The sequence below is a fragment of the Panthera pardus genome, unplaced genomic scaffold, assembly GCF_024362965.1.
Source record: "Panthera pardus isolate Hobbes unplaced genomic scaffold, ASM2436296v1 HiC_scaffold_17, whole genome shotgun sequence".
Taxonomy (NCBI): domain Eukaryota; kingdom Metazoa; phylum Chordata; class Mammalia; order Carnivora; family Felidae; genus Panthera; species Panthera pardus.
This window is the reverse complement of record NW_026526732.1, coordinates 137,973,300-137,997,307: the sequence shown is the minus strand read 5'-3', so window position 1 is coordinate 137,997,307 and position 24,008 is coordinate 137,973,300. Positions and strand designations below refer to the sequence as shown.

Below are 24,008 nucleotides of genomic sequence, written 5' to 3'. Positions count from 1 at the left end.
TGAACCAAGCACCTTGGTTCACGAAGGCCCCTCGGCTCCCCCGAAGCGTGTTCTCTGTACAGGTGGGCAGGCACAGCACCACTTTGCCTGGAAAACCCCGTTAGCTGAGCAGTGTGGCCTGGGACAGACCTCAGCCTAGACCCCCAAATTCCTCACCTGCCTGGCTTCCCTCGAGGCGGGGTCTCCCCTAACCCCACCTTACAGGGTCTTCTCCCCTAACCCCACCTCACGAAGCCCAAAGCCAGGTTCAAGTGTTGCCAGTTGTGAAACTCCAGATGATGCCGAAACAGCAAACTGAACACAGGTCCTGGGGCGAGCACGGCCCCGAAGTGGGAGACTGTAATACAGGAAGATGCCCGCAACCACCCAGCCCCTGCCTCTGGTGCCCCCTCACAGGCAGAACCCAGGTCAGAGAGGGAAATCACAACATGCTCATTTCACAAACATTTCCTGAACCGGGGCTGAGGGTCCGGCTTCGCCCTGGGTGCCGCAAAGGATCCTCGAGGTGCGACGGTGGAGTCACGGAAGGAGGCCACAGGGAGCCCCAGAGTCCGCCTCTCCTCCCTCCCTTTCCAGCTGGGGCCGGCAGAAGATAATGGGCAAGAGCTGAGGATTTAGGTTCAAGTCCCTGCTCAGCCACTTACCAGCTGAGTGACGCTGGGCGAGTTGTATCGTGCCTCTTGAACAGGAAAGCTCCTGATGTCCTCACACACGAAATGCTCTGACACCAAAAGAGGGAAGGGGGCTTTTCCCACATCAACCGACTCTCCAACTATCCAGGCACCAGCTGGGTGTCCCACAATTCTGTTCGGTTCTGACACCGTCTACCTGGAGCTAGCATCAGACGCCCAGGTGGTCACCTGTGCTTCCCCCCGACTGCCTATACATCAGGATTTATAGCCCTTCCTCAGGTTTTATCATTTGCTATGACAGGGGCGCCTGGGTGGCTCAGTTGGCTAAGTGTCCGACTTCAGGTCATGATCTCACCGTATGTGAGTTCAAGCCCCACACAGGGCTCCAGGCTGACAGGGCGGAGCCTGCTTGGGATTCTCTCTCCCTGCCCCGCCCCCCCAAATAAAGAAGCTTTTTAAAAAATCTTATCATTTACTACGACAGCTCAGCAGAACTCAGGGAAACACATTTATCAGTTTCTTGTAAAAGGATATATTATAGGACACCAGTGAGTGGCTGGTTGAGGAGGTACCTAAGGTGAGATCAGAAAGGTCCCAAGCATAAGAGCTTCTGTCCCTGTGGAGTTGGGGTGCCCCGCCCTCCCAGCACGTAAATGTGTTCACCAACCCAGAAGCTCTCTAAACCCCATATTTAGGAATGTTTCTGGAGGCTTCCTCCAGATTGGGCCTGATTGATGATTAAGTCAATCTCCAGCCCCCTCTCCCCTCCCTGGAGAATGAGGAGTAGGGCTGAAAGTTCCAGGTTTCTAATCACGGCTTGGTTTTTCTGGCCATCAGCCCCCATCCTGAGGCTATCCAGGAGATCTCCAGGAGTGACCTCATTAGAACAAAAGACGCTGTTGTCACTCACAAAACTCCAGGGGATTCAGGAGTCCTGTCCCAGGAACCAGGGGCAGAGACCAAGTGTGTATTTCTTATTATGTCACCTCTGGCCCTCACTTTCCTCATCTGTAATGTGAGGATAATGATAACGTCCTTGAGCTGTTTTAAGGATTAAACAAGCGGCAAGTTCTTAGCCCAGCATTTGGCACATAATAAGAACTTAATTAACTGTAATTAATGTTCTTATAGATGAGGAAGTTGAGAGATCCAGAAAGGGGGGTGGGGAAGACTTGTCCGAGGTCAGCTTGGAACAGGACTCTATGATTCCATTCAGCAGCCTGAGCACCTGCTCTGTAGTCAGCACTCCACCAGGCAGGGCGGGGGGACACAGGGACGACTGGACAGTCCCTGTCCTCAACGGTCATACGCTCTTGGAAAGACTATACTATAGGGAAGGTTTCTCATGTCAAAGAGTTCACTCTTTCCCCTGGATAGACATGACAGCCAGGCCAGTGGCCTAACCATGCCAGGGAGAGTGTTATGGGTTGAATTGCGTCCCCCCAAAGATGTATTCAAATCCTAATCCCCCCAGTCAGTACCTCAGCATGTGATCTTATTTAGAAATATGGTCATTGCAGAAGTAAACAGTTAAGATGAAGTCACGCTAGAATAGGGTAGGTCCCTAATCCATTGCAACTGGTGTCTGTATGAGAAGGAGACACAGAATGCCTTGTGAAGACCCAAAGACACACAGGGAGAATGCCATGTCAGTGGGAAGTTGCCTTTCAGAAATGAAGAGGTTTTCAGGATACAAAGGTCAAGTTGGGGTGTCAGGGCCACCCCCTTCCTGGAAGGCTTGGGCTGGAGGAGAGGGACTCAGACTTGTCCTGATTGGACAGTACGGTGAGGACAGCCAGCATGGTGGAGGTGCCCCCGGGGTAGGGGTGCTGGGACTCCTGTCTCCACAGGAAGATGACCCTATGGGCGGCAGGTAGGGCCCAGGCAGATCGAAAGCGGCTAGGTTACTGACCATGCCAGCTATGAGGGACAGTGGGAAGGAGGACAGAAGAGGAAGGCAGCTATTAAAACGTGCCACTGCCCCGCGGCCCCCACTGCAATTGGAGAGTTCTAGGTGGGGGTGGGGGTTCCCCTCCCCCTCCCCACCCAGAGCCTTCAACTGTCAAGCACCATGATAGCCACCAACATGCCGTACTCCCCAGGTAGGCACTGATGGGCTTGTACCTCTACAGACCAGGGCCTCCCCGCCCCCTACCAGGGAAGAGGCCATGTCCCCTCGAGGGTGACTCTCCCATCGGACTGGAGGCTCCCTAGGAGCAGATGAGCCTCTTCCCCAGACGGTCCACTGATGGCCAGACCCACAGGACCCCTTCTTCCTGTCTCCACTGAAAGGTTGGAGTCGAGGAGCCGAGAGGGACCTCACACCCCACTGTCACAGCTATCTGTGAGAAAGGCTTGTATGAGGGAAGCCCCAGAGGCCATTAGAAAAATAAACCTCAGGGAACAGAGAGAACCCCTCCCCATCCCAGAAAACCTGGCCTCTTGATCCAGAAAGACCAGACCGTGAGAAGGCTACAGGAGCAGGACTCCGTAGGCAGGCCTGGGGACCTGACCTCAGGGCCTGAGGGAGATAGCCCTGGGGAGAGGGGTGCTGGGCAGAGCTAGGCTGTTCTGCAGGGTGGAAGGCAGCCAATCCCAGCCGGCAGAAGGGCTCAGCACTGCACCTCACCCAGCCTAGGAGGGCAGCTGGCTTCTGCTATACAGGGCACCCTAGATCCTGGCTTCCCCGGCCCTCACCGTCTGCCTGACCCCTGGAGGCGTAGGGCTAGCCCGAGGAGAAGACCAAAGCCAGTCCTCACTCTTCCAAAGTGCCCTGAGAAGTCTAGACACCCCTGGGCCAGAGAGCTTCCTATCCCTTCATGCCTTGTTTTACTGCGTTGCTCTGGCCATCTGCCTGTCTTTCCCACCGCCAGGCTTATCTGTCTGTCTGTGTCTCAGCTTGCCCACGCCCCTAGCCCACCCGCCAGGGCTCGAGTCTGTCACCCGCTCTGGAGACGTTTTTGGTGACGACTGTGGTGGAGTGTGTGTCTGTGTAAGTCTCCCCGCCAGCCAACTGAGTAACACGCTCAGACCCGGGAGACTTGGTACACAGGAAGTGAAGCTGGCGACAGAATGGTGGGAAGTGACTTCTCAGGCTGGGTGATGATCGGAGGGCATGATCACAGCCTTGGCCTGCCCCCTGGGGTTCTCCAGTGTTCTTGGACACCAGCACCTCCTGTGGTCCTTCTAGACCCGCAGGGGGAGCCCAGTACATTCACTGCCATCAGTCAGAGTCGACCTAAGGCGACCTCGTAGTGGAAGGGCACAGAGCGGTTCACCTCACTGTCTGAATGACCTCGGGCCATTCGCTCACCCCCGGTCTCTCACCCTGAGCACTACGGGACGCTTAGCAGCATCGCCGGCCTCTCCCCTCTGGATGCCAGTAGCACCCACCTGGTCCCCAGTTATGACAGCCCAAAATGTCTCTAGACATTGCTAAGTGGTCCCTGGGGCACTATCTCACAGGTTCAGGACCACCGCCCTAAGGCCTCCAGGCAGGCTCTAAGTTAGATGTAGGTCAGATGGGCCTAGTCGTTCCTGCCCTGCTGACGACTCGGGGTAAGGGCCAGGTGATGAGACAAAACCAGTCCTCAGGGATGCCACTGCCCTGGGACTCCCACTGCAATTGGAGAGTTCTGGGTGGGGGTGGGGTTCCCCTCCCCCTCCCCCTCCCCACCTAGAACCTTCAACTGTCAAGCATCACGCTAGCCACCAGCATGCTGTATTCCCCAGGTAGGTGCTGATGGGCTCGTACCATTCCTGTACCTCTGCGGACCTGGGCCTCCCCCAGGGAACGGGCGTGTCCCCTTGAGGGTCCCCCTCAGGGATGTTCTGCCGCCTGCCTCTTTGGACCCTCTTCATCTGGACCCCTTCTTCACCCCCCAAGATTTGTCCCCCCACCACAGGCCTCCCTCTAAGTCTTTCCCTTGCTCTTTGAGCAAAGAAATTAGCCACTTCTTCCCCTGCGTCCCCAACACACCCCTTTATTCACCCCACCTTAGGGGAGTGGAGTGAACTTAGAGGAGGGAAAAGGGGGCAGTCACTCTCCCCAAGAACCTCCCAATTATCCCACCCGACCTGGTGGCCTCTCTCCCTGGCACCTTCTCCCTGCCTCTGTGGCCCATGAAGCTGAACCTGAAGGAGGATAGTCGGAGGAGGGTCCTCTCAGAGCTCCATGCAGGGGTGGGTTCGCTTCTGACTCCTCGGTGCCCGGCACAGAATACATGCTCCGAAAATGTGGCTGAGACGAGCTACAGTTTGCTTCAAGGACCGCAAACGGAGCAGCAGAGACAGACAGGCTCACAGAAGATCCCAACATATAGAGGACAAGTGTTCCTGCATCCTTATGATCACTGAGTCCTGGGAGGGAGGAGGGGTGCTATATGATCCCAGGAGGAACTCCATAAATACTAGCTACCCAGCCGGGTCAGCGAGAAGGCAGCCAACAATTTCTGAGCGCCTCGTGAACGCCAGCCTTTTTCATGTCTGTTGCACCATTTAATCCTGAAACACCCTGCAAGGTAGGATATGACGGCCTCTTTAGAGAGATGAGAAAACCAAGGCTCAGAGACATAAAGCAGCGTGCCCGAGGTCACACAGCTATCCACTCTGGTATGGGGCAGCCCAGGGCTGCAAAAGAGGAATCAGCTGCCTAAAGGGAGGTGACTTCACAAAGACCGCCTAGAGGCTGTAGGAAAGTGGAGGAAGACTAAGCCGCGAGTGATGGGTAGGAGCATGGACCAGCCTGCCTAGGTATGACCCTCACTGACTCTGCTGCCCACCAGGTATCCAGCCTTGAGGGAGTTCAACCTCTCTGGGCCTTGGTTCTCCCCCCTGTAGCAGGGAGACATAATAATAACAAACCCAGCCAACAGCGTTATGAGGATTCCCTGAAGTAATGCAGGTAAAGCATTTAGAACCATGTCGGGTACGCACTGAGTCCTCAAACACTGTTAACTATTATTTTTATAACTGCTCTGTAAGTGCTAGTTACTTTTTTTTTTTTTAAGTAAGCTCTGGGGCCCAGTGCGGGGCTTGAACTCACGACCCCGAGATCAAAACCCAAGCCGATATCAAGAGTCGGACGCTCAGTCAACTGAGCCACCCAGGCGCCCTGGTGCTAGTTACTTTTACACCTGGGGGAGATTCCTAGTATCTTCTCGTCACAAACCATAGGCTCTGTGGAAGAAGCAAAAGACAGGGTCCCAAGTCTCCATTCAGCAAACTCATTCTAATCCTTACAGCCAATGGACTTTTCTCACCGGGGGCCAGGAAACTCCAGGCCCCAGGGACCCCAAAGGGGGACCCCAGAGAAGCCTTTATGCTGTGGTCAGGGACTTTGCTCATCGCCTGCACCAACGCTCTGTCTTCCCTAGGCTGGGGTGAGCTCTTTTTTGTCCCCAGCCCAGGCATGGCCCATGGCAGTGGTGGGTGGAAGTCTGTAGGTCCCTCCATTTACCAGGCATCTGCTCTGGGGTCAGCTCTTCGGGGGGATTCTCCCTAATGGAGTGGAGGGTCCCAGGGATGAGCCACATGACCATCTATCCCTTCACAGGGAGAAACTAAGATGCTCCTCCCTTCTAGAAGCACTGGGGAACATCATTCAAAACATCTATCGAGCACCTACTATGTGCCCAATGCAGCAGCAAACAAACGACAAAAACCCCTGCTCTCCTAAGCTTTCATTCTAGTGAGGGAGACAAATAATAAATAAAGTGTATAGTATGTCAGGGACCAAAGAGGGACAGGGAGCTGGGGGTCAGGGCAGGAGAGAGAAAACAGAGATTTGCAAACATAGATGAAAAATCACTACAGTGCAATGCAAAGCATTCATTCGTTCATTCATTCATTCATCCACTGAAAGCATTTCTGAGCCCCTGCTGGGGCCAGGTGCTCTATGAGACAGATGGAGTTCATTGTACTTTATTTTTTAAGTTTATTCACTTAGTTTGAGAGAGGAGAGAGAGTGAGTGCACGGGGCGGGGTGGGGGGGCAGAGAGAGAGGGAGAGAAAGAATCCCAAGTAGGCTCCAGCATAGAGCCCAGCATGGGGCTCGAACCCATGAACCGCGAGATCATCACCTGAGACGATGTCAAGAGTCGGATGCTTACCTGCCTGAGCCATGCAGGTGCCCCAAGAGACAGATGGAACCTAATAGTGGACAGAGGAGCCCCCATGTCCACCCTTGAGAGCTCACAGACAAGTCAACTCAGCAGGCAGGCAGTGATGGGTGTCACAACAAACGAAAGCGTTAGACTTGACGGCGGCCCCACACTCTGGGCACGTTAGGGGAGGGCTTCCCCAAGGAGATGGCATTGAGCAGGGACTGGAAGACTGAGCAGGACTGTCCCCAGTGCACCAGGTGTGTGCGTGGGATCAGGAATGACCCCGGGCGGAGGCACAGAGGCAAGAACCATCTGGTACAGCTGAGAAACAGGGGCTGCCTGTGCAGGAAGGCTCTGGGCCTCTAGGTGGCAGCCTGGCTTGGGTTTGTCAGGCTCCAGGGGGAGACAACAGGAGCGTTACCGGACCTAGAGAAGTCCCAAGGAGACGCTGATGTGGGACAGGGGAATGGGTTGGCTTGGTTGGGGTAGCGTGAAGAGTAAAGAGGCCTCAGATAAATTTAGCCACAAGTGGCCCGTGATCCCCTTAGTTGGTGAAGATGGGAAGATGGTGCTAGTTCCACGGGACTCCCCGCTGAGGAGAGGGGCCTCCCTCTAGGAGGTAGCATCAGGAAAAGGTCACGGTCATGGGTCAGGGCGCCTGGGTGGCTTAGTCAGTTAAGCATCTGACTTTGGTTCAGGTCATGATCTCACAGCTCATGGATTCAAGCTCAGCTCAGAGCTTGGAGCCTGCTTTGGATTCTGTGCCTCTGTCTCTCTCTGCCCCTCTCCTACTTGGGCTCTGTCTCTGTCTCTCAAAAATATATAAACGTTAAAAAAAGATTTTTTATTAAAAAAAAAAAAAGGAAAAGGTCACAGGCCTCGTTTGGGATCTGCAGTCAGACTTAGACCCATGCCCAGCCCTCACCCCGTGACCTTGGGCAAATTCCTTGACCTCCAGGTCCCTGCTTCCTCTTCCAGTAATTAAGGGTATTGCATGGATCTTTCTCAGGGCTGGTGTGCCTGGCACAGAGCAGGCACTCGGCACTGTTAGCTCTGCAATTGTAACTCTTCTCCTTGTCTGTCAACAAGGGAGGACGAATAGCTAAGACCCCCTGCTCTTGCCTCTGTGGAACTCAGCCCCCTGTGTGCTCAATCTGGGTCTTACCTCTAGACACCCCAGAACCCTCCTGCCCTTCCCTGTAGCTGCCCCTTCTTTTCCTCACTATGCATTCCTCCCATGCCCTGGCACCAACGGGGCTCTGTTTGACTCAGACCACATCCTTCTACTACTCTCTATCTCTATGTAGATTGGCCTATTTGGGGCATTTTATATAAATCTGACTGCCTTCTTTCACCTACATCCATGACAGCATGGATGAGTACTTCATTTCTTTTTGAATGATATCCTTGTACGAATGATATTCCGTTGGATGTCTGTTTCTCATTTTTTGTGCCCATTGATCAGCTGCTGGACATTTGGGGTCTCCTCCCACTTTTTGGCTATTGGGAATAATGCAATGAACATTTGTGTCCAAGTTTTTGTACGGACATATATCTTCCTTTCTCTCAGGTAAATGCCTAGAGGTGGAACTGCTGGGCCATATGGTAATAACTCTATGTTTAACTGTTAGAGGGAGAGCCAGGCCATTTTCCAAAGTGGCAGCACCCTTTCATATTTCCACCAGCAAAGTATGAAGGTTCCAACTTCTCCACATCTTTGCCGACACTTGTTATTATCAGTCTTCTTTATTATAGCCATCCTAGCTGGTGCGAAGGGGTGTATCACTGTGGCCTTGATTTGCATTTGTCATTGACGACCAGTGGTGTTGAGCAATTTTTCACATGAGTGTTGGTCATATCTTCAAAAAGAAATCTGTCCAGATCCCTTGTCCATTTTTTAATTGGGTTGTTTGTCTTTTCATTATTAAGCGGAGGCGGTTTTCACCAATCAGGGAATGGCGGCTCACATCACCCACTGCCGACTCAAAGCCAAGGGCATGGGCCAACACCACAACGCCCAGAACTTCCATAACCAGAGCTTTGAGGACCTGCAAGCAACCTGTCTGAGGAAGGGGGAGCTGTTCGAGGACTCCTTTTTCCCTGCCGAACCCAGGTCCCTGGGCTTCAAGGAGCTGGGTCCCAACTCCAAAAGCGTGCAGAACATCTCCTGGCAGAGGCCCAGTGTGGGTACTGGGAGGGAAGGCATGACTCATCTTCGGGGTGGAGGGCTGTTTGTAACAATGTCCCAGTCACTTTGACATTTCCAATCTCCCAACCTCCCTAATCCTGGCCCTGGAACTAGTCTCCACCTCCATCAGGGCTGGAGACAGTTCTGGACATGCTTAAGCAAAACCTCTCAGATAACCCCTGGGAAAGTCACTCACTGACCTTTGCTATCACATCCGACAACTACGTCAAACTGGTCTTGTGCCCTCCTGCACCCTGTTTTCCCCTAGAACTTGGAGGTGGGCATCATGCCCCGGGAATGGCGAGATGGAGGTTCCGGGGAGGGGGGCGGGGCATGTCCTGCACCCTCTAAGACCTTTATTCCTTTACTGCAGGAAATCACAAGCAATCCTCATTTCATTATGAATGGGATCAGTCCAACAGACATCTGCCAGGGTGTACTTGGTGAGTGAGGAGCAAAAAAGCCGGTCGGGGGGGAGGGGGTGAATCGGGGAAGAAGGCTGAGGTAGGGGGAGTGCCAGAGTGTCTTTTGAGGATGGGAAGCTGGGACTCTTAGATTCAGACAACCTCTCCTGCTTCCCTGCCCCTCTGTTTCTGTGAAGAGGATAATGAGACTGTCAAGTATGTTCTTCCTGTTACCTCCCCCCCCCCCCCCCGGTCTGATCCCAGCCCCTCCCGCTGCTAGCTGGGTCTGGGAATAAGCTGGGTGGTATACTAGTGACCCATTGCTGCACAATAAACTGCCCCGGGCAACGACAAATACCTATCATCTCCGTGTTTGTGGGTTAGTGATTTGGAAGAAGCATAGGTGGGTGGGTCTGGCTCAGAGTCTCTCATGAGGCTGCAGTCAAGATGTCAGGCAGAGCTGTGCTCACCTGAAGGTTCCGCGCGAGCTGAAGGATCCACTTCCAAGATGGCGCACTCACGGGCCAGGAGGCCTCAGTTCCCTTCCATGTAGTCTTCTCCATAGGGCCGCTTGAGTGTCCACACAACACGGTAACGGATTTCCCCAGACGGAATGATATGAGGGAGAGGACAAAGAGGAAGCCATCATGCCTTTTACCACCTAGTCTCAGGAGAACACACGCGGTCACCTCCACCACATTCCATTTGTTAGAAGCAAGCACAAAATCTGGCCCACACTCAAGGGAAGGGAATTAGACTCCACCTCCTGAGAGGATTGTCAAAGAGCTTGTGGACATATTTTTAAGCCAGTGCCGGTTCCAGAACTTCCTTAGTCTGACGTATTAAGTAAAGGGGCACTAGGCTCTTCAGCCCCCTCTCCCATGGGCTCCCATGACAAGCCCAAGGGATATCTTCCTCCTTAAGGAAGGATTCCTCCAAACCCTTCATCGCATTTTCAGGGACAAGACCAGTATGGGCTTCCTCTGGGGCTGAGTTCTGTCGTATTTGTGGCAGAGAAAAGGGCAAGTTGTAGGCAGGGCAGAAACCAAGGAGACCTCAGGCCCCGTGTCTGTCACCGTGGCTTACTGGGCCACAGGAAGTGACCTGGCTTCTCTCTATTTAGGTGTCCTTTTGGCAATGGAAGATTGGAGTGTCCTTAACCCTCCTTTTCCCATCCTCTGCCTCCCACTAAGGGTACCTCAGGCAACTAGGAAGCCATTGGTAATCGCAGTAGCTTTCCGAGAGACCCTCAGCCTCAGCCTGGCCCAGGACACTCACTCAGGCTACCACCCTGCCCCACGGCCACCCCAGGACATCTGAGATACCGAGAGAGTACTCGATGGGTGACCTCAAACCAGAGTTACTGCCCCTGTACCCCATCAATGCCTAGCCCTGGGGACCTAGCTGGGCTACAGCCTAAGCCCCTTGGGTGTCTGGTGTTATGTGACTGATACCAGGGAGAGATATCTTGATTGCTACACTAATGTAATCATGGCGTAGAAGTAGAAGGAGGCAGGGCATGGGGGAAGGTGACTGGATTTGTTCAGGGGGGCGGGGAGGGGGGAGAAAACTGGCTCTCTCCCAAAGAAAGTAGATCCCAGAGTGAGAAGCAAGACGAAAGCCAAACACCTCCTCCCCAAATCTGAAAACAAAAGCATCCAGCTCTAATTTGTGAATCTCTTCTGTAATACAGAAGGTAAAGAGGCTCACCTCCCCCCCACCCCAGAGCCTGTTCTTTCAGCCCTGTTTCTCCCTACTAGATTCTTTCCTGAACACTTCTTTTTTTTTTATTTTTTTTTTAACGTTTATTTATTTTTGAGACAGAGAGAGACACAGCATGAACGGGGGAGGGGCAGAGAGAGAGGGAGACAAAGAATCGGAAGCAGGCTCCAGGCTCTGAGCCATCAGCCCAGAGCCCGACGCGGGGCTCGAACTCACAGACCGCGAGATCATGACCTGAGCCGAAGTCGGACGCTTAACCGACTGAGCCACCCAGGCGCCCCCCTTCCTGAACACTTCTTAGTGACAGGGCTAAGGGAGGGGGCCACGGAGTCAGTTCCTGGGAGTACAGGAGAGGCAACCCCCTTCCTGTCTTTCCAGGGGACTGCTGGCTGCTGGCTGCCATTGGCTCCCTCACCACCTGCCCCAAACTGCTGTACCGTGTGGTACCCAAGGGGCAGAGCTTCAAGAAAAACTATGCAGGCATTTTCCATTTTCAGGTGAAGGATGATTTGAAAGCCAGAGTTGTTTTGTGGTGTGTGTGTGTGTGTGTGCGCGTGTGTGTGTGTGGCAGAGACAGAGACAAAGCAGGTAGGGAGGAAGAAGAAGAATTAATTATATTTGCTTTGAAGTTACATTTTTTCTTTTTGAAAAATGACATTTATTAGGGTGGATTTTTGTCTAATTATCAGGGAAATATCTGGTCACTAAAGAAATCACGTAAGCTAATTTTTTAAAGCCCTCAAAGAAAATGATAGTAATGATCTGTTGTTGGTGGCCCTCCTTCTCCTGCTTCTCTCCCTCTCCCTCTCTGTCTCTTCCTGTTGGTAGAAACACGCATGTGTGTGAATGTGTGTGCGTGTGTATGACATCGGGAGTCACTGTCACATAGTTTTGGTAATCTGCTCTTTAAACTTACCGACGTGTGGACACATTGCCCGTGTCGCAAAATATTTCTGAGAATCACAAGAATTTTTTTAATTCCAAATTTAAAATCCTAAAGCCCAGCCAAGGTCAAAATGTGGGTGGGGTCCCTCTGGGGCCCAAGGCAGAAACTGGAGATGAGGCTGGGGTGACCTTCAGGCTTTTCATAGCTTTTCACTCACTTTTCAGCCCTTCTGGGGAGTGGGCTCTCTGACACTGGCGTGTCACTGATCCTGGCCACCAGGAGGTGCTCGTGTAACACAGTTCTCATATACGGCAGCGGGGGTGGGGTGGGTGTGAGGGTGTGTGCCAGTAGGCACGCATGTGCTTGTAGGATGGCCGGGGGCACACACGTGTCTTAAGCCCCACTGAGGTCCACCTTGCTGCCCACAGATTTGGCAGTTTGGACAATGGATGGACGTGGTGGTGGATGACCGGCTGCCCACAAAGAATGGCAAGCTGGTGTTCGTGCACTCAGCTGAGCGCGCTGAGTTCTGGAGTGCCCTGCTCGAGAAGGCATATGCCAAGTGAGTGCCCCAAGCCTGGGCTTGCCTCCAAGCCTGCCCGACAACTGGCAGCTATGGGGGCAGCTGACTCGGGGGAAAAAGCAGATGGAGGTCAGGGCATCCCTTCCTGCCCTCACCACACCCTCTCGTGTCCAAGCTGGCATCTCTAACCCAGAGCATAAAAGTGCCCTCTCTGTGCCCGCAGGCTGAATGGGTCCTATGAAGCACTGTCGGGGGGCAACACAGTAGAGGGCTTTGAAGACTTCACAGGGGGCGTGACCTATAGCCTCCAACTCCAGAAGCCCCCTCGGAACCTGCTGAGGATTCTTAGGAAGGCCATAGAGCGATCCTCCCTCATGGGCTGCTGCATCGAAGTAAGCCATACTGGGTCCTGCCTCAGGGCCTTTGTACCTGCGGTTGCCTTCACCCAGATGGTTCTTTCCCCCAGGTAGCTGCACGACTAGCCCCTTCTCATTCACATTTCAGTTCAAATGCCCCTTCCTCAGGTCTCTCTTCCCTACCTCCCACTCTAAATCAGCTGCTCCTACCTCCCTTTGCTTTCTACTTTGTTTTTATTCTCTCCCCAGCATGTATTGTGATCTGAAATGGTCTTACTTATCAATATAGTTGTTCCCAGTCTATCTTCTCCCGACAGTTTCGTATTCCATGGGGGCAGTGACCTGTCTCATTCACTGCCGGATCCTGGGACTTAGGACGCTGCCTGGCATATGCAAGAGACACCCAGCAAATATTTATTCAAAGAAATAAATGAGCCCAGGGTGGAACCGTACGACCCTGCCTTTGCACTCTGGGCATGTAACCCCGAGAAACGAAGACTTACAAGCACATGAAAGCCGGCACACAAATGTTCATAGAGGCTTTGTTCATAGTAGCCAGAAAGTGGGAACAGTCTAGACGTCCTTCACGTCCTTCACGGAGTGAATAGTTAAACTGCGGTGCACATAGGCTATGGGATATAACTCGGCAATAAGAGGAAATGAACTACCAATACATGCAACTACTTGGCTGAATCCCAAGGGAATTATGTTGCGTGAGGAAAACCAAGAGAGTTCAATACTGTACGAATCCATTCACATGACAGGCTTGAAATGACAGATTTTTTTAATGTTTATTTATATTTGAGAGACAGAAAGAGACAGAAACAGAGTGCAAGCAAGGGAGGGGCAGAGAGAGGGAGACACAGAATCGGAAGCAGGCTCCAGGCTCTGAGCTGTCAGCACAGAGCCCGATGCGGGGCTCGCACTCAGGAACCGCGAGATCGTGACCTGAGCCAAAGTTGGACGCTTAACCGGCTGCGCCCTCCAGGGGGCACCTAGGTGGCTCAGTCGGTTAAGCGTCTGTCTCTGGATTTTGGCTCAGGTCGTGATCTCACGGTTCATGGGATGGAGTTTTGAGTCCGGCTTTGCACTGACAGCACGGAGTCTGCTTGGGATTCTCTCTCTCCTTCCCTCTGCCTGCCTCTCTCTCTCTCTGTCTCTCTCTCTCAAAATAAATAAACTTAAAAAAAAACAACCCTGGACCCCAAGAGTGCTCACATCTCTTCGGGTGCCCTGGTGCATCTGACCGGATCCTGAATTCCTTTCTTTCCTCTCTTTTCTGTAGGTCACCAGCGACAGTGAGTTGGAGGCCATGACCCAGAGGATGCTAGTGAAAGGGCACGCCTACTCCGTGACCGGCCTCCATGATGTGAGTCTGCCAAGGGCACCCTACCTGGAGACACAGAACAAGGAGGACAGTCCCTCCTGCCCCGGACCTTTAGCCACACCCCTGCCACCACACCCTTTCTGCCAGGTCTTCTACAGAGGCAGGACGGAAACCCTGATTCGGGTCCGGAATCCCTGGGGCCGGATCGAGTGGAATGGAGCCTGGAGTGACAAGTAGGTGCCCCTGAGCAGCACTGTCAGGTGAGGGGCAGAGCGCACGGCCGGCCCACGAGCCAGGCAGTGTCACAGATGGACCCTCTGGCGTCCCAGGACCAGCCTCTCCCCCCTAGTGTCTTTCCCTCTAACTCAGGACCCCCAGCGGCAGGAGTTCAGCGGGGAGGGAATCCCTTGGGGAGGAACAAAATACCTTCTGAGCCCTGCCTTTCTCCTTCCACCTCCTGTCTCTGATCCAGTGCCAGCGAGTGGGACAAAGTGGACCCAGAAACCCAGAAACAGCTGCTTCAGAAGAGGGAGGATGGGGAGTTCTGGTCAGTGCAGCTTGGGTGGGCTTCCTTCTGCCCCCATGCCCGTCCCTTCTTCTCCTCTGCCGCCCTCCCACCCTTGCCTTTGATGGGGAGGCTCTGAGGGGGAGCCTCCGGGTGTGACGGTGCCACAGGCTCTAGCCGTTGCGCCCTCCACCACAGGATGTCCTACCAAGACTTCCTGGACAACTTCACGCTCCTGGAGATCTGCAACCTGACGCCTGACACGCTCTCCTGGGACAACGGGGGCTGTTGGCACACCACCTTCTGCGAGGGCAGCTGGCGGCGGGGCAGCACTGCGGGGGGCTGCAGGAACCACCCCGGTGGGTGAGGGGATTCGGGGTCCACGAAGGGGTCAGGGGACCGGCAGATCCCACGAGGCCCCGCCGAGGAGGCAGGCGTGTGGCCGAGAAGCCGGTCCATCCTGGGAAGGGCAGAGCCATGCTGACCTGCTTCTTCCACAGACACATTCTGGACCAACCCCCAGTTCAGGATCTCTCTCCCGGAGGGGGATGACGACCCAGAGGACGACGAAGTTGTCTGCACCTGCCTGGTGGCCCTGATGCAGAAGAACTGGCGACGGGCACGGCCCCACGGAGCCCAGCTGCAGACCATTGGATTTGTCATCTACTCGGTGGGTGCCCCAACACCTCCCCCAGCCACTCTTGCTCCCTCTCCTGGCCTCACCCCCTTCAAGACCCTGCCAGAGGCCTTAATGAATAGTAACGCCTTCTAAGAAGAGGAAGGAGACAGAGCGCCAGGGAGGTGAGGTTACTTACCCGAGCTCACACCCCCAAGGCTCAGAAGCAGATTATGTCCTGATTCCCAGATGTTCTGAGACTTCACATTGTCCCCAGGTGTCCCCCACACACACACACCCGCCCAGACACACCACCCAGAGCGTTGACTCCAGCAGCCAAGAGGTATCCCAAGGGGCGCCTGGGTGGCTCAGTCGGTTGGGTGTCCGACTTCGGCTCAGGTCATGATCTCACAGTTCACGAGTTCGAGCCCCGCATTGGGCTCTGTGCTGACAGCTCAGAGCCTGGAGCCTCCTTTGGATTCTGTGTGTCCCTCTCCTGCTTATGCTCTGTCTCTCTCTGTCTCAAAAATAAATAAAAACATTTTAAAAATTATAAGATACTTCATCTTTAAAAAAAAAAAGAGAGAGAGACACAAGCCTTGCCCTCCTCCTAGGCTGGGAGCCCACCAGGTTAACAGACACCAGACATGCCTGAAGATATTTCCAAGATTAGGGGTGCCTGGTGGCTTGGTCGGTTAAGCGTCTGAATTGAGCTCAGGTCATGATCTTGTAGTTCATGAGTTTGAGCCCTGCATCGGGCTCTGTGCTGATGGCTCGGAGCCTGGAGCCTGCTTCAGATTCTGTGTCTCCTTCTCTCTCTGCCCCTTCCCCGTTCACTCTCTCTCTCTCTCTCTCTAAAGAATAAAGAAACACTCAAGACATTTAAAAAATATATATATTTCCAAGGTTAGCTGTGGTCCTTCGGGAAAGGTATATACTCTACCTCCCACCTGGGGCTCTACAGGGCATCAGCTATGGGTTTTCATCATCCCTACGGGGCAACAACCCACTTAATCTTTTTTGTTTATTTTATTTATTTTTGAGACAGAGAGAGAGAGACAGCAGGGGAGGGACAGAGAGAGAGAGAGAGACAGGAGATAGAGAATCCCAAGCAAGCCCCGTGCTGCCAGCACAGAGCCCAATGTGGGGCTCAAACTCATGAACCATGAGATTGTGACCTCAGCCAAAATCAGGAGCCGGACGTTCAACTGACTGAGCTACCCAGGATCCCTTACAACCTACTTATCTTGGTTTAACTCACCTTTTTACAAACATATTTGTGTCCAATGGTCAGTTTCAATAATCACCTGTTAACTACCTGCAGGATACGAGTGTTCCATGGAAAACGCTCGTGTTCTGGAAAACGCTCTCCTCGACTTTCATCCTAGCTCTTTCACTTTTTAGCAGTGTGAAATTGGGCACGTTACCTCACCTCTTGGGATTCGTTTCCTATCCTTAACCTGCAGGGGTAAAAACCTCCCCCTGGCAAAACTTTGTGTAAACTATGCTTTGTTGTCCAAAACTGAGGGATTATTAATGTTGACGTTAGGACTTTTGGCTGTCAGAACCCATGCCCCACCACCACCACCCCGCTGTAACACCCCCAACACACACACATGTGCACGCGTGCACACACACACACACACACACACTGCCTGACTTCTACAGGCCTGAGCCCTTTCACCATCCTGGGAGTTTGGCCTTCCTCTCTCTTCTCTTCCTAGGTCCCAAAGGAGGTACAGAAGACATGGGCTTGATTCTGGGCAGGCACTGCCCCACCTCTGGCTGCATGTGGATGGGCAAGGGGTAGAATTCAGCCAAGGGCTCTCAGGGCTACTGGGTTAGGATTCTACTGCGTTGGGGCCCCGGATGGGAGTCAGGGCAGGAGATCAAGGATTAGGGAGTCGGGCAGGAGATACTTTGGTTACCTGCCAGCTGGGTGGTATCCAGGACTGGTCAGTTTGTGGTAATGCCTCCCCCGGAGACTTGCCCCAGTAAGCTTCACTTTTGGGGTCCCTCTCTCTGCCTATACTCACATGCCAGCCCTGTACCCACCTCCAAGGCACATATAGTTTCAGAACACCCAGGATACTCGCTTGAAGAAGGACTTCTTCATAAAGTATCAGGACCATGGCTTCTCAGAGATCTTCACTAACTCGCGGGAGGTGAGCAGTCATCTCCGGCTGCCTCCGGGGGAATATGTCATCATTCCCTCCACCTTTGAGCCACACAGAGATGCCGACTTCCTGCTACGGGTCTTCACAGAAAAGCACAGCGAGTCCTGGTGAGGAGCCCTACCTCACCGCTCCAAGACCACCTGCCCAAGAGCTGTAGGATGTCAAGCTCAGGGGGCCGTCATCTGGTCCTCCCCAACTCTGTCCCTAGTTTAAATCAGGGAAACTGGGGGCGCCTGGGCGGCTCAGTCGGTTAAGCGTCCGACTTCAGCTCGGGTCACGATCTCACAGTCTGTGAGTTCGAGCCCCGCATCGGGCTCTGGGCTGATGGCTCAGAGCCCAGAGCCTGTTTCCGATTCTGTGTCTCCCTCTCTCTCTGCCCCTCCCCCCGTTCATGCTCTTGTCTCTCTGTCTCAAAAATAAAATAAACGTTAAAAAAAATAAATAAATAAATCAGGGAAACTGAGGCATACGGAAGGGGAGTCTCAGTAGCAAGCCAGAATCAGAACCCAGATCCCATGGAACCTGTTGCACGCTGCTTCAGATACACGACACGATCTCCCCACAAGCACCCCACTAAATTCCCTGTCTCCCTGATCCCGCATAACCACGAACCTTCCTTCACTTTTGCGCAGGGAACTGGATGAAGCCAACTGTGCTGAGCTACTCCAGGAGGTGAGGGGAGGCTGTGGGGTTGAGGGACCAGAGGAAGCATCTGAGGAGTGTGAAGGAACTTTCTTGACTGGGTCCCTTTCCCACTCCTTTCCCTCCAGGAGAAGTTCTGTGAGAATGATGTAGACCAGGACTTCATACATTTGTTTGGGATAGTGGCAGGAGGAGAGGTGCGAGGCCGAGGGCTGGGCACCCAAAGCAGGTGGATGGGGGGAACGTGCCAGAGCTGGGATTTATGGTCGCCCTTCCTAGGACAAGGAGATAGGCATGTATGAGCTACAGAAGCTGCTCAACAAGGTGGTCACCAAACGTGAGTCTTTCACCCCCCCCCCCCCATCCTGCCACTCACAACCCTTCTCCCGCAGCTTGCACTCACCCTGGGCCGCTCCCTGCATCCCCTGCAATGCCCCACTCACTCCTTCTCTCTTCCTGCCCCTTCTCTCCCTCACAGTCAGAAACTTCAGGACCCAGGGCTTCGGCCTGGATGTGTGCCGCTGTATGGTCAACCTCATGGATGTATCTTCTTGTCCAGTGCTCTCCCACCCCTCACCCCTACCCCCAAGCCTGGCCCCCCGGTGACCATCGCTCTGGCCAGTCATGCCCTCCTTCCTGCCGGGGATTAGGCTCTGAGGTAGCAAAAGATGCCAGTTTTTCTGGCTGTTACCATAGTGACCACATAAGATCCCCAGGTCTCATGTCTCCCACTCAGCGAGCCCCTCTGCTTCCCTGGCCCCAAGATGCCCTCTTCACTCCCTCTTCTGGCATCCTTGACTACCACCCCCCTCCCCAGAAAGATGGCTCTGGCAAGCTGGGGCTTCTGGAGTTCCAGATCCTGTGGAAAAAAATCAAGAAATGGACGGTAAAAAACACTGAAGGAGCAGTTTATGGCGGGGAGAAAGGGAGGTCCTCAAGAGTGATGGGGATTAGTAAGGACGATGCTAGAACCTGGAGCCCCTGACTAGACACACACACACACACACACACACACACACACAGAGGACAGGATCTGTTGGAGTGTTGGTGCATTAGCTAGTCAGATTAACAACCAGTATAGTCCAGGCATCATCAGTTTAAAGGACTGGTGCAGAGGGCCCAGTTGGGAGTGGGTCTTTCAGACCCCTGACTCTGGTCTTAGCCCCCTCCCCTTGCCAGAGGCCCCCTACAGTCACTAGATGACAGGAATATTGGGCGCTCAGGGCGGGGGCCAGTGTAGGCAGCGCTGGGGTCTTGGGTAGTCCTTGTAGGTTAACTATACTGAAGTATTTCATTATTTCCACCACCGTGCTATGCACACCCCCTCTGTCTATCCCTTCAGGACATCTTCCGAGAGTGTGACGAAGACAACTCAGGCAGCTTGAACTCCTATGAGATGCGCTTGGCAATTGAGAAAGCAGGTTAGCAGGGGGTCAGGGGAGAGGGTCTGGGGGCAGCGAGGGAGGACGCGGTGGCCAGGGGGCTGGACTCCCCCGCCGCACTCCTCTCTCTCCCAGGCATCAAGCTGAATAACAAGGTGATGCAGGTGCTGGTGGCCAGGTATGCAAACGATAACATGATCGTGGATTTTGACAGCTTCATCAGCTGCTTCCTGAGGCTCAAGGCCATGTTCAGTGAGTCAGCCATCTGCCCACTCCCCACCGTGGGTCGGGGACCACTGGCCGCCTCCCACACGCCCACGTGAGGAGCCCTGCTCCCAAACCATCCCCCTCTTTAGGGCACAGATGATCTGGGTTCAAATCCCAGGCCCACCACTTGTTGGCTGTGTGCCTTGAGCAAGGCGCTTTATCTCTCTGTGCCTCCGTCCTCTGTTCTCATCTATAAAATGTGGGCAGTAACAGTATTGCCCTCATAGGACGGAGCCACAGAACATATGAGTTTCACGCGTGGCGACGCTCTGTGTGTGGCTCGTGGCGAGGCTTGGAGTTGTTATCATTAATTCCTTCCTGGGCTGAGGGTTAGCCTGGAGGCAGCAAGGGACAGCTTCTGATGCCCTTTCTGACCTCCTGCTTCTTTGGGATTGGGTCTTGCAGACCGCAGACTCGGCTCTCAAACCCCTTCCCTTGCCTCCTCTCCCAAACAGCATACTTTCTATCCATGGACCCCAAGAACACTGGCTATATTCGCTTGAATCTGAACCAGGTACTCACGGCTCCCCCTGCCCTCTGCTCCCCCAGCCATCCTGCCCCACCCTCCCTACCGGCCTTGGATCTGCTTCTCTCCTCCCCACAGTGGCTGCAGACAACCATGTGGGGATAGGGGAGCCCCAAGAGCCCGGCTCCCACCACCACCACTGCGGGGCTCCGGGCTCAGGGGCAGGGCACTCCTTACTGCTCTCGGCTCTGCATTCCCTGCCAATGGAGCGGGCTCCAGGTAGTGGCACCTGGGCCCCTTACTCCAGCACCAGGCCGTCCATTGCCCACCCCCCCAGCCCGAAGTGTTTCTCTTTTTCCCCAGCCAGCTTCTGGTGGCTGGATTTCCCCCAGTCTCTCTCCCTTTCTGAGTATATTCTACTGAAGATTAAGTGCCACTTCCCCAGTGGCTGTGGAGGCTCTCCATACTTTCCTGCTCACACGTACCCACTGCCTACCTCTCCAAGCTTGGGCCCTCCTCTCTCTCCCTCACTTGCGGGCATTGTTATAATAAACAGCCATTGCCACTGGCTTCTGTGTCTCCGTGCTTCTATGCCAAGAAAATTCTGGCAGGGGTGGAAGTCACTTCCCCAGCACCAAAGAGGGGCTCCAGGAGCTCTCAGTTAGAGTGATCTCACCCCTACTTCCAGGGAGGCATGTGTGACTGTTACAAAAACTAGAGGGCGCTGTTGACATTTATGGGCAGTACCAGAGACGCTAAAGGCACAACGGTCCCTCCCCGAGGACCCGTACAGACGTGGTACCAAGGAGCAGCATCTGAGGACAGGGCATTGGGCAAAGTTAGGGGCCCTTGGGACGCCAGCCTCCTCTCTCGTCCCCTCCCCCAACCTGGGGTCTCCAAAGGTGGCATTGCAGGTGTCTCAAAGGCCAAAAATCTGGCATCCACGTGAGCCAGCCGGTCATAGAAATGAAGTGACCCTCCTGGGTGCGAGGCGGGGAGGGGTGAAGATTGTGGCAACAGATGAGCTCCTTCCTGCGTGAAACGTGCTCTGATTCAAATCATTTGTGTTGTTAGACACTTGCTACTGCTGAGCCACTGCCCTCACAGGAAGGCTCAAGGGACCCTTGACCTGTTCTTGACCTTGGAGTCTCTGCCCCAGGTGCCCTCTCCCCTAGTCTCCAGCCTCTTGCTGCAGCGAGAAGTCCAGACCATCTGCAGCAGCCCCTCAGCTGCACATCGCCCATCCTTCCAGATCTTTCCCTGGCTTCCCCTCTGGTCTCTCTGGGCTGGACACCCGGGCCTGTGCATGTGAGCTCTTTAACCTCTTGGACAGAGGCAGCTTCCAAATCCCTTTAGCTTAGGGACCTGTCCACCTTACATGCCTCTAGATCCTTCTTGTGTCTGTGTGCCCTTTCGTCCTGTCTTCCCGGCTGGTGGCTGATTTCAAGTTCCTTCCTACAGCAGTGGTCCGTGGTGGCTCCCTTCCATTTGCACGACACCCACCCACCCCTCTTATGCTTAGTGGGGGGCTGGATTTCCAATCTCCCCTGCCGCCTGTCTCCTTTGTGGCCTCAAAGACTAAACTAAGTAAGCCGCCCTCTCCCTCATCTGCCGCCCCCGCTCTTCCCAGGAATCATTTCCGCCAGCCACCTCCCTCTTCCTCCTCCTGCCCTCTGCAAGCCTTGTCTAAGAGAAAGTCACACTCTCTTGAAGAACCTCTTAAAGACCAGTAGTTCCTCCACACCACTTTCTGCCTCCTTTTTTCCACAGAGCTGCTCTCTAAGGTTCCTGGGGGGCAGGGCAGGGATTGTTCGGGGAAGCCCCAAAACTAGCAGGTCCTTTGAGCTTTAGAGAGGCCCTGGGCAGTCCCACTGGGTTCTGGGAAGCCCGGCAAGACGCTGACCCCACCTGTTGTTCCTTGCCCTGGTGCGAGATGCCGCCAACTTCTGTCTGGGTGGCTTCGGGGCAAGTTATTTTACTTCTCTGAAAGTCCCCTTTTTCTCACCTGTGGGTTAAGGATGTGAAATGACAAAAATTTATCTGAGTAACTGAAAAGATCAAATTGGCTTGACTGAACAATTCATGAATCGGGCAGCATCCCACTTAGCGAACAGAAAAAAGCTCTGTCCAGCTGTAGAAACAGGTTTGTAAGGGCAGGGGGTGGGGCAGCGGAAGGAAATTATTAGCAAAGAGTGTATTGTTTTAGGTAAGGTCACCTCCCTAAGGGGGAACAGAAGGAGTCTATCCGTAAATGTTCTAGTGCTGCAGGTAATCCCAGATTGACTGGTTAAGGGTCACATCCCTAGGAGGGTTAAAACTACAGTTAGGTTAGGTATGAAGTCTTGGTTTCCTGGTATGGGGCCTTGACATAAGTGACTCCATGATCCATGTGGGGCCTGGGGATTTTCTTTTTTTTTTAGCAATTTCTTTTTTTTTTTTTCTTTTCTTTCTTTCTTTTTTTTTTTTTTTTTTTTTTTTTAAGAAAGGGAAAGAGTGCACAAGCAGAGAAGGGCAGAGGGAGAGAGAGAGAGAGAGAGAGAGGGATTGACTGACAGAGAATCTTAAGCAGGTTCCATGCTGAGCGTGGAGCCCAGCTTGGGGCTCCATCCCACGACCCTGGGATCATAACCCGAGCTGAAATCAAGAGTCAGATCCTCGACCTACTGAGCCACCCCAGTGCCCTTCTTTTTAGACATTTCTCCTTTTTGATTCGATTCTAAGCTTAACTGAGAGACGTGATCGAAATTTAAGACATTCCGTGACTAAGGTAGTCACAAGTTACAACTTCAGGTTCATGGGTTTTTTTTTTTAAAGTCATCTCTAGGGGCACCTGGGTGGCTCAGTCGGTTGGACATCCGACTTCGGCCCAGGTCATGATCTCACGGTTGGGGGGTTCGTGCCCCACGTCGGGCTCTGTGCTGACAGCTCAGAGCCTGGAGCCTGCTTTGGATTCTGTGTCTCCCTCTCTCTCTGCCCCTTCCCTACTCGCGCTCTCTCTCTGTCTCTCAAAAATAAACAAACATTGAAAAAAAATTTTTTTAAATAAATAAAGTAATCTCGATACCCAGCGTGGGGTTCAAACTCACAACCCTGACATCAACAGTTGCATGTTCCATGGCATGGATATCACGCCTACCAGGAGCCCCAAGGTTCACCATTTTTAAGTCAGTTCATCCTCTTTGCTCTTTTTCTGACAGTCCAGTCTTCGGGAGATCGTGCACTTGGTGAAGTACAGCTGTGAACACGCATTTAAAGCTTTTGAGAGAGTACAAGGCACCACGGAGATTATCGTGATGAGCACAAACAGGATAATCCCCAGTGTCTGCCGCGCACTTCAGAGCCATGGTTTCCAAGACCCAAATAAGTCAAAGTAAGACTCTGCTGAAGGAGTCACTGTTTTAAGCCCTGTGGCTAGGGCAGCGAGCTCGTGCAACTGAGTTTCAGCCTCCCCAGAAGTGTTAATCCAGGTACAGCGGATGGCATTGGCCACAGCACAGACACCTCCTTGCTCAGCTAAAAGATAATCAGGGCTATCCTGTTATCGAGGACAGCTTTACTGCAGAGTTTAAGGATCTTTGTTGGCCAGCTATTGTCTGAGGGACAGATTCTACAATATCTTTAAGAGTTAAGGAGAGGTTTCTGATCATATTCTTATCTATATTTCCTCCTAACCAGGTAAGTATGGCTCTGCTAAAGGAAGCAAACCCTGAGTTGTGAATCCCTCCTGATAGGTCTTTTCTTTATTCCTTTCTTTCTTTTCTTTCTTCCTTTTCTTCCTTTTCCTTTCTTTCATTTCTTTCTTTCCTTCTCT

General features: G+C 53.3%; 2 protein-coding genes across 2 annotated transcripts in view; one reads left to right on the top strand and one right to left on the bottom strand.

Annotated features, from left to right (window-relative positions):
* Positions 1-24,008, bottom strand: part of TCTE1 (t-complex-associated-testis-expressed 1) — a 196,656-nt gene that overhangs the window by 66,576 nt on the left and 106,072 nt on the right. The gene's annotated exons all lie outside the window — the stretch shown is intronic.
* On the top strand, positions 2,685-20,477 carry CAPN11 (calpain 11). The gene is made up of 22 exons (XM_019457272.2): positions 2,685-2,734; positions 8,666-8,919; positions 9,298-9,367; positions 11,429-11,547; positions 12,365-12,498; positions 12,683-12,851; positions 14,101-14,184; positions 14,290-14,375; positions 14,615-14,689; positions 14,846-15,006; positions 15,148-15,317; positions 16,988-16,999; positions 17,336-17,547; positions 18,073-18,112; positions 18,211-18,279; positions 18,362-18,419; positions 18,561-18,625; positions 18,900-18,968; positions 19,425-19,503; positions 19,600-19,716; positions 20,187-20,245; positions 20,336-20,477. Exons 1-22 carry the CDS (start codon positions 2,704-2,706, stop codon positions 20,360-20,362), a joined length of 2,160 nt encoding a protein of 719 aa, XP_019312817.1. The 5' UTR covers positions 2,685-2,703; the 3' UTR covers positions 20,363-20,477.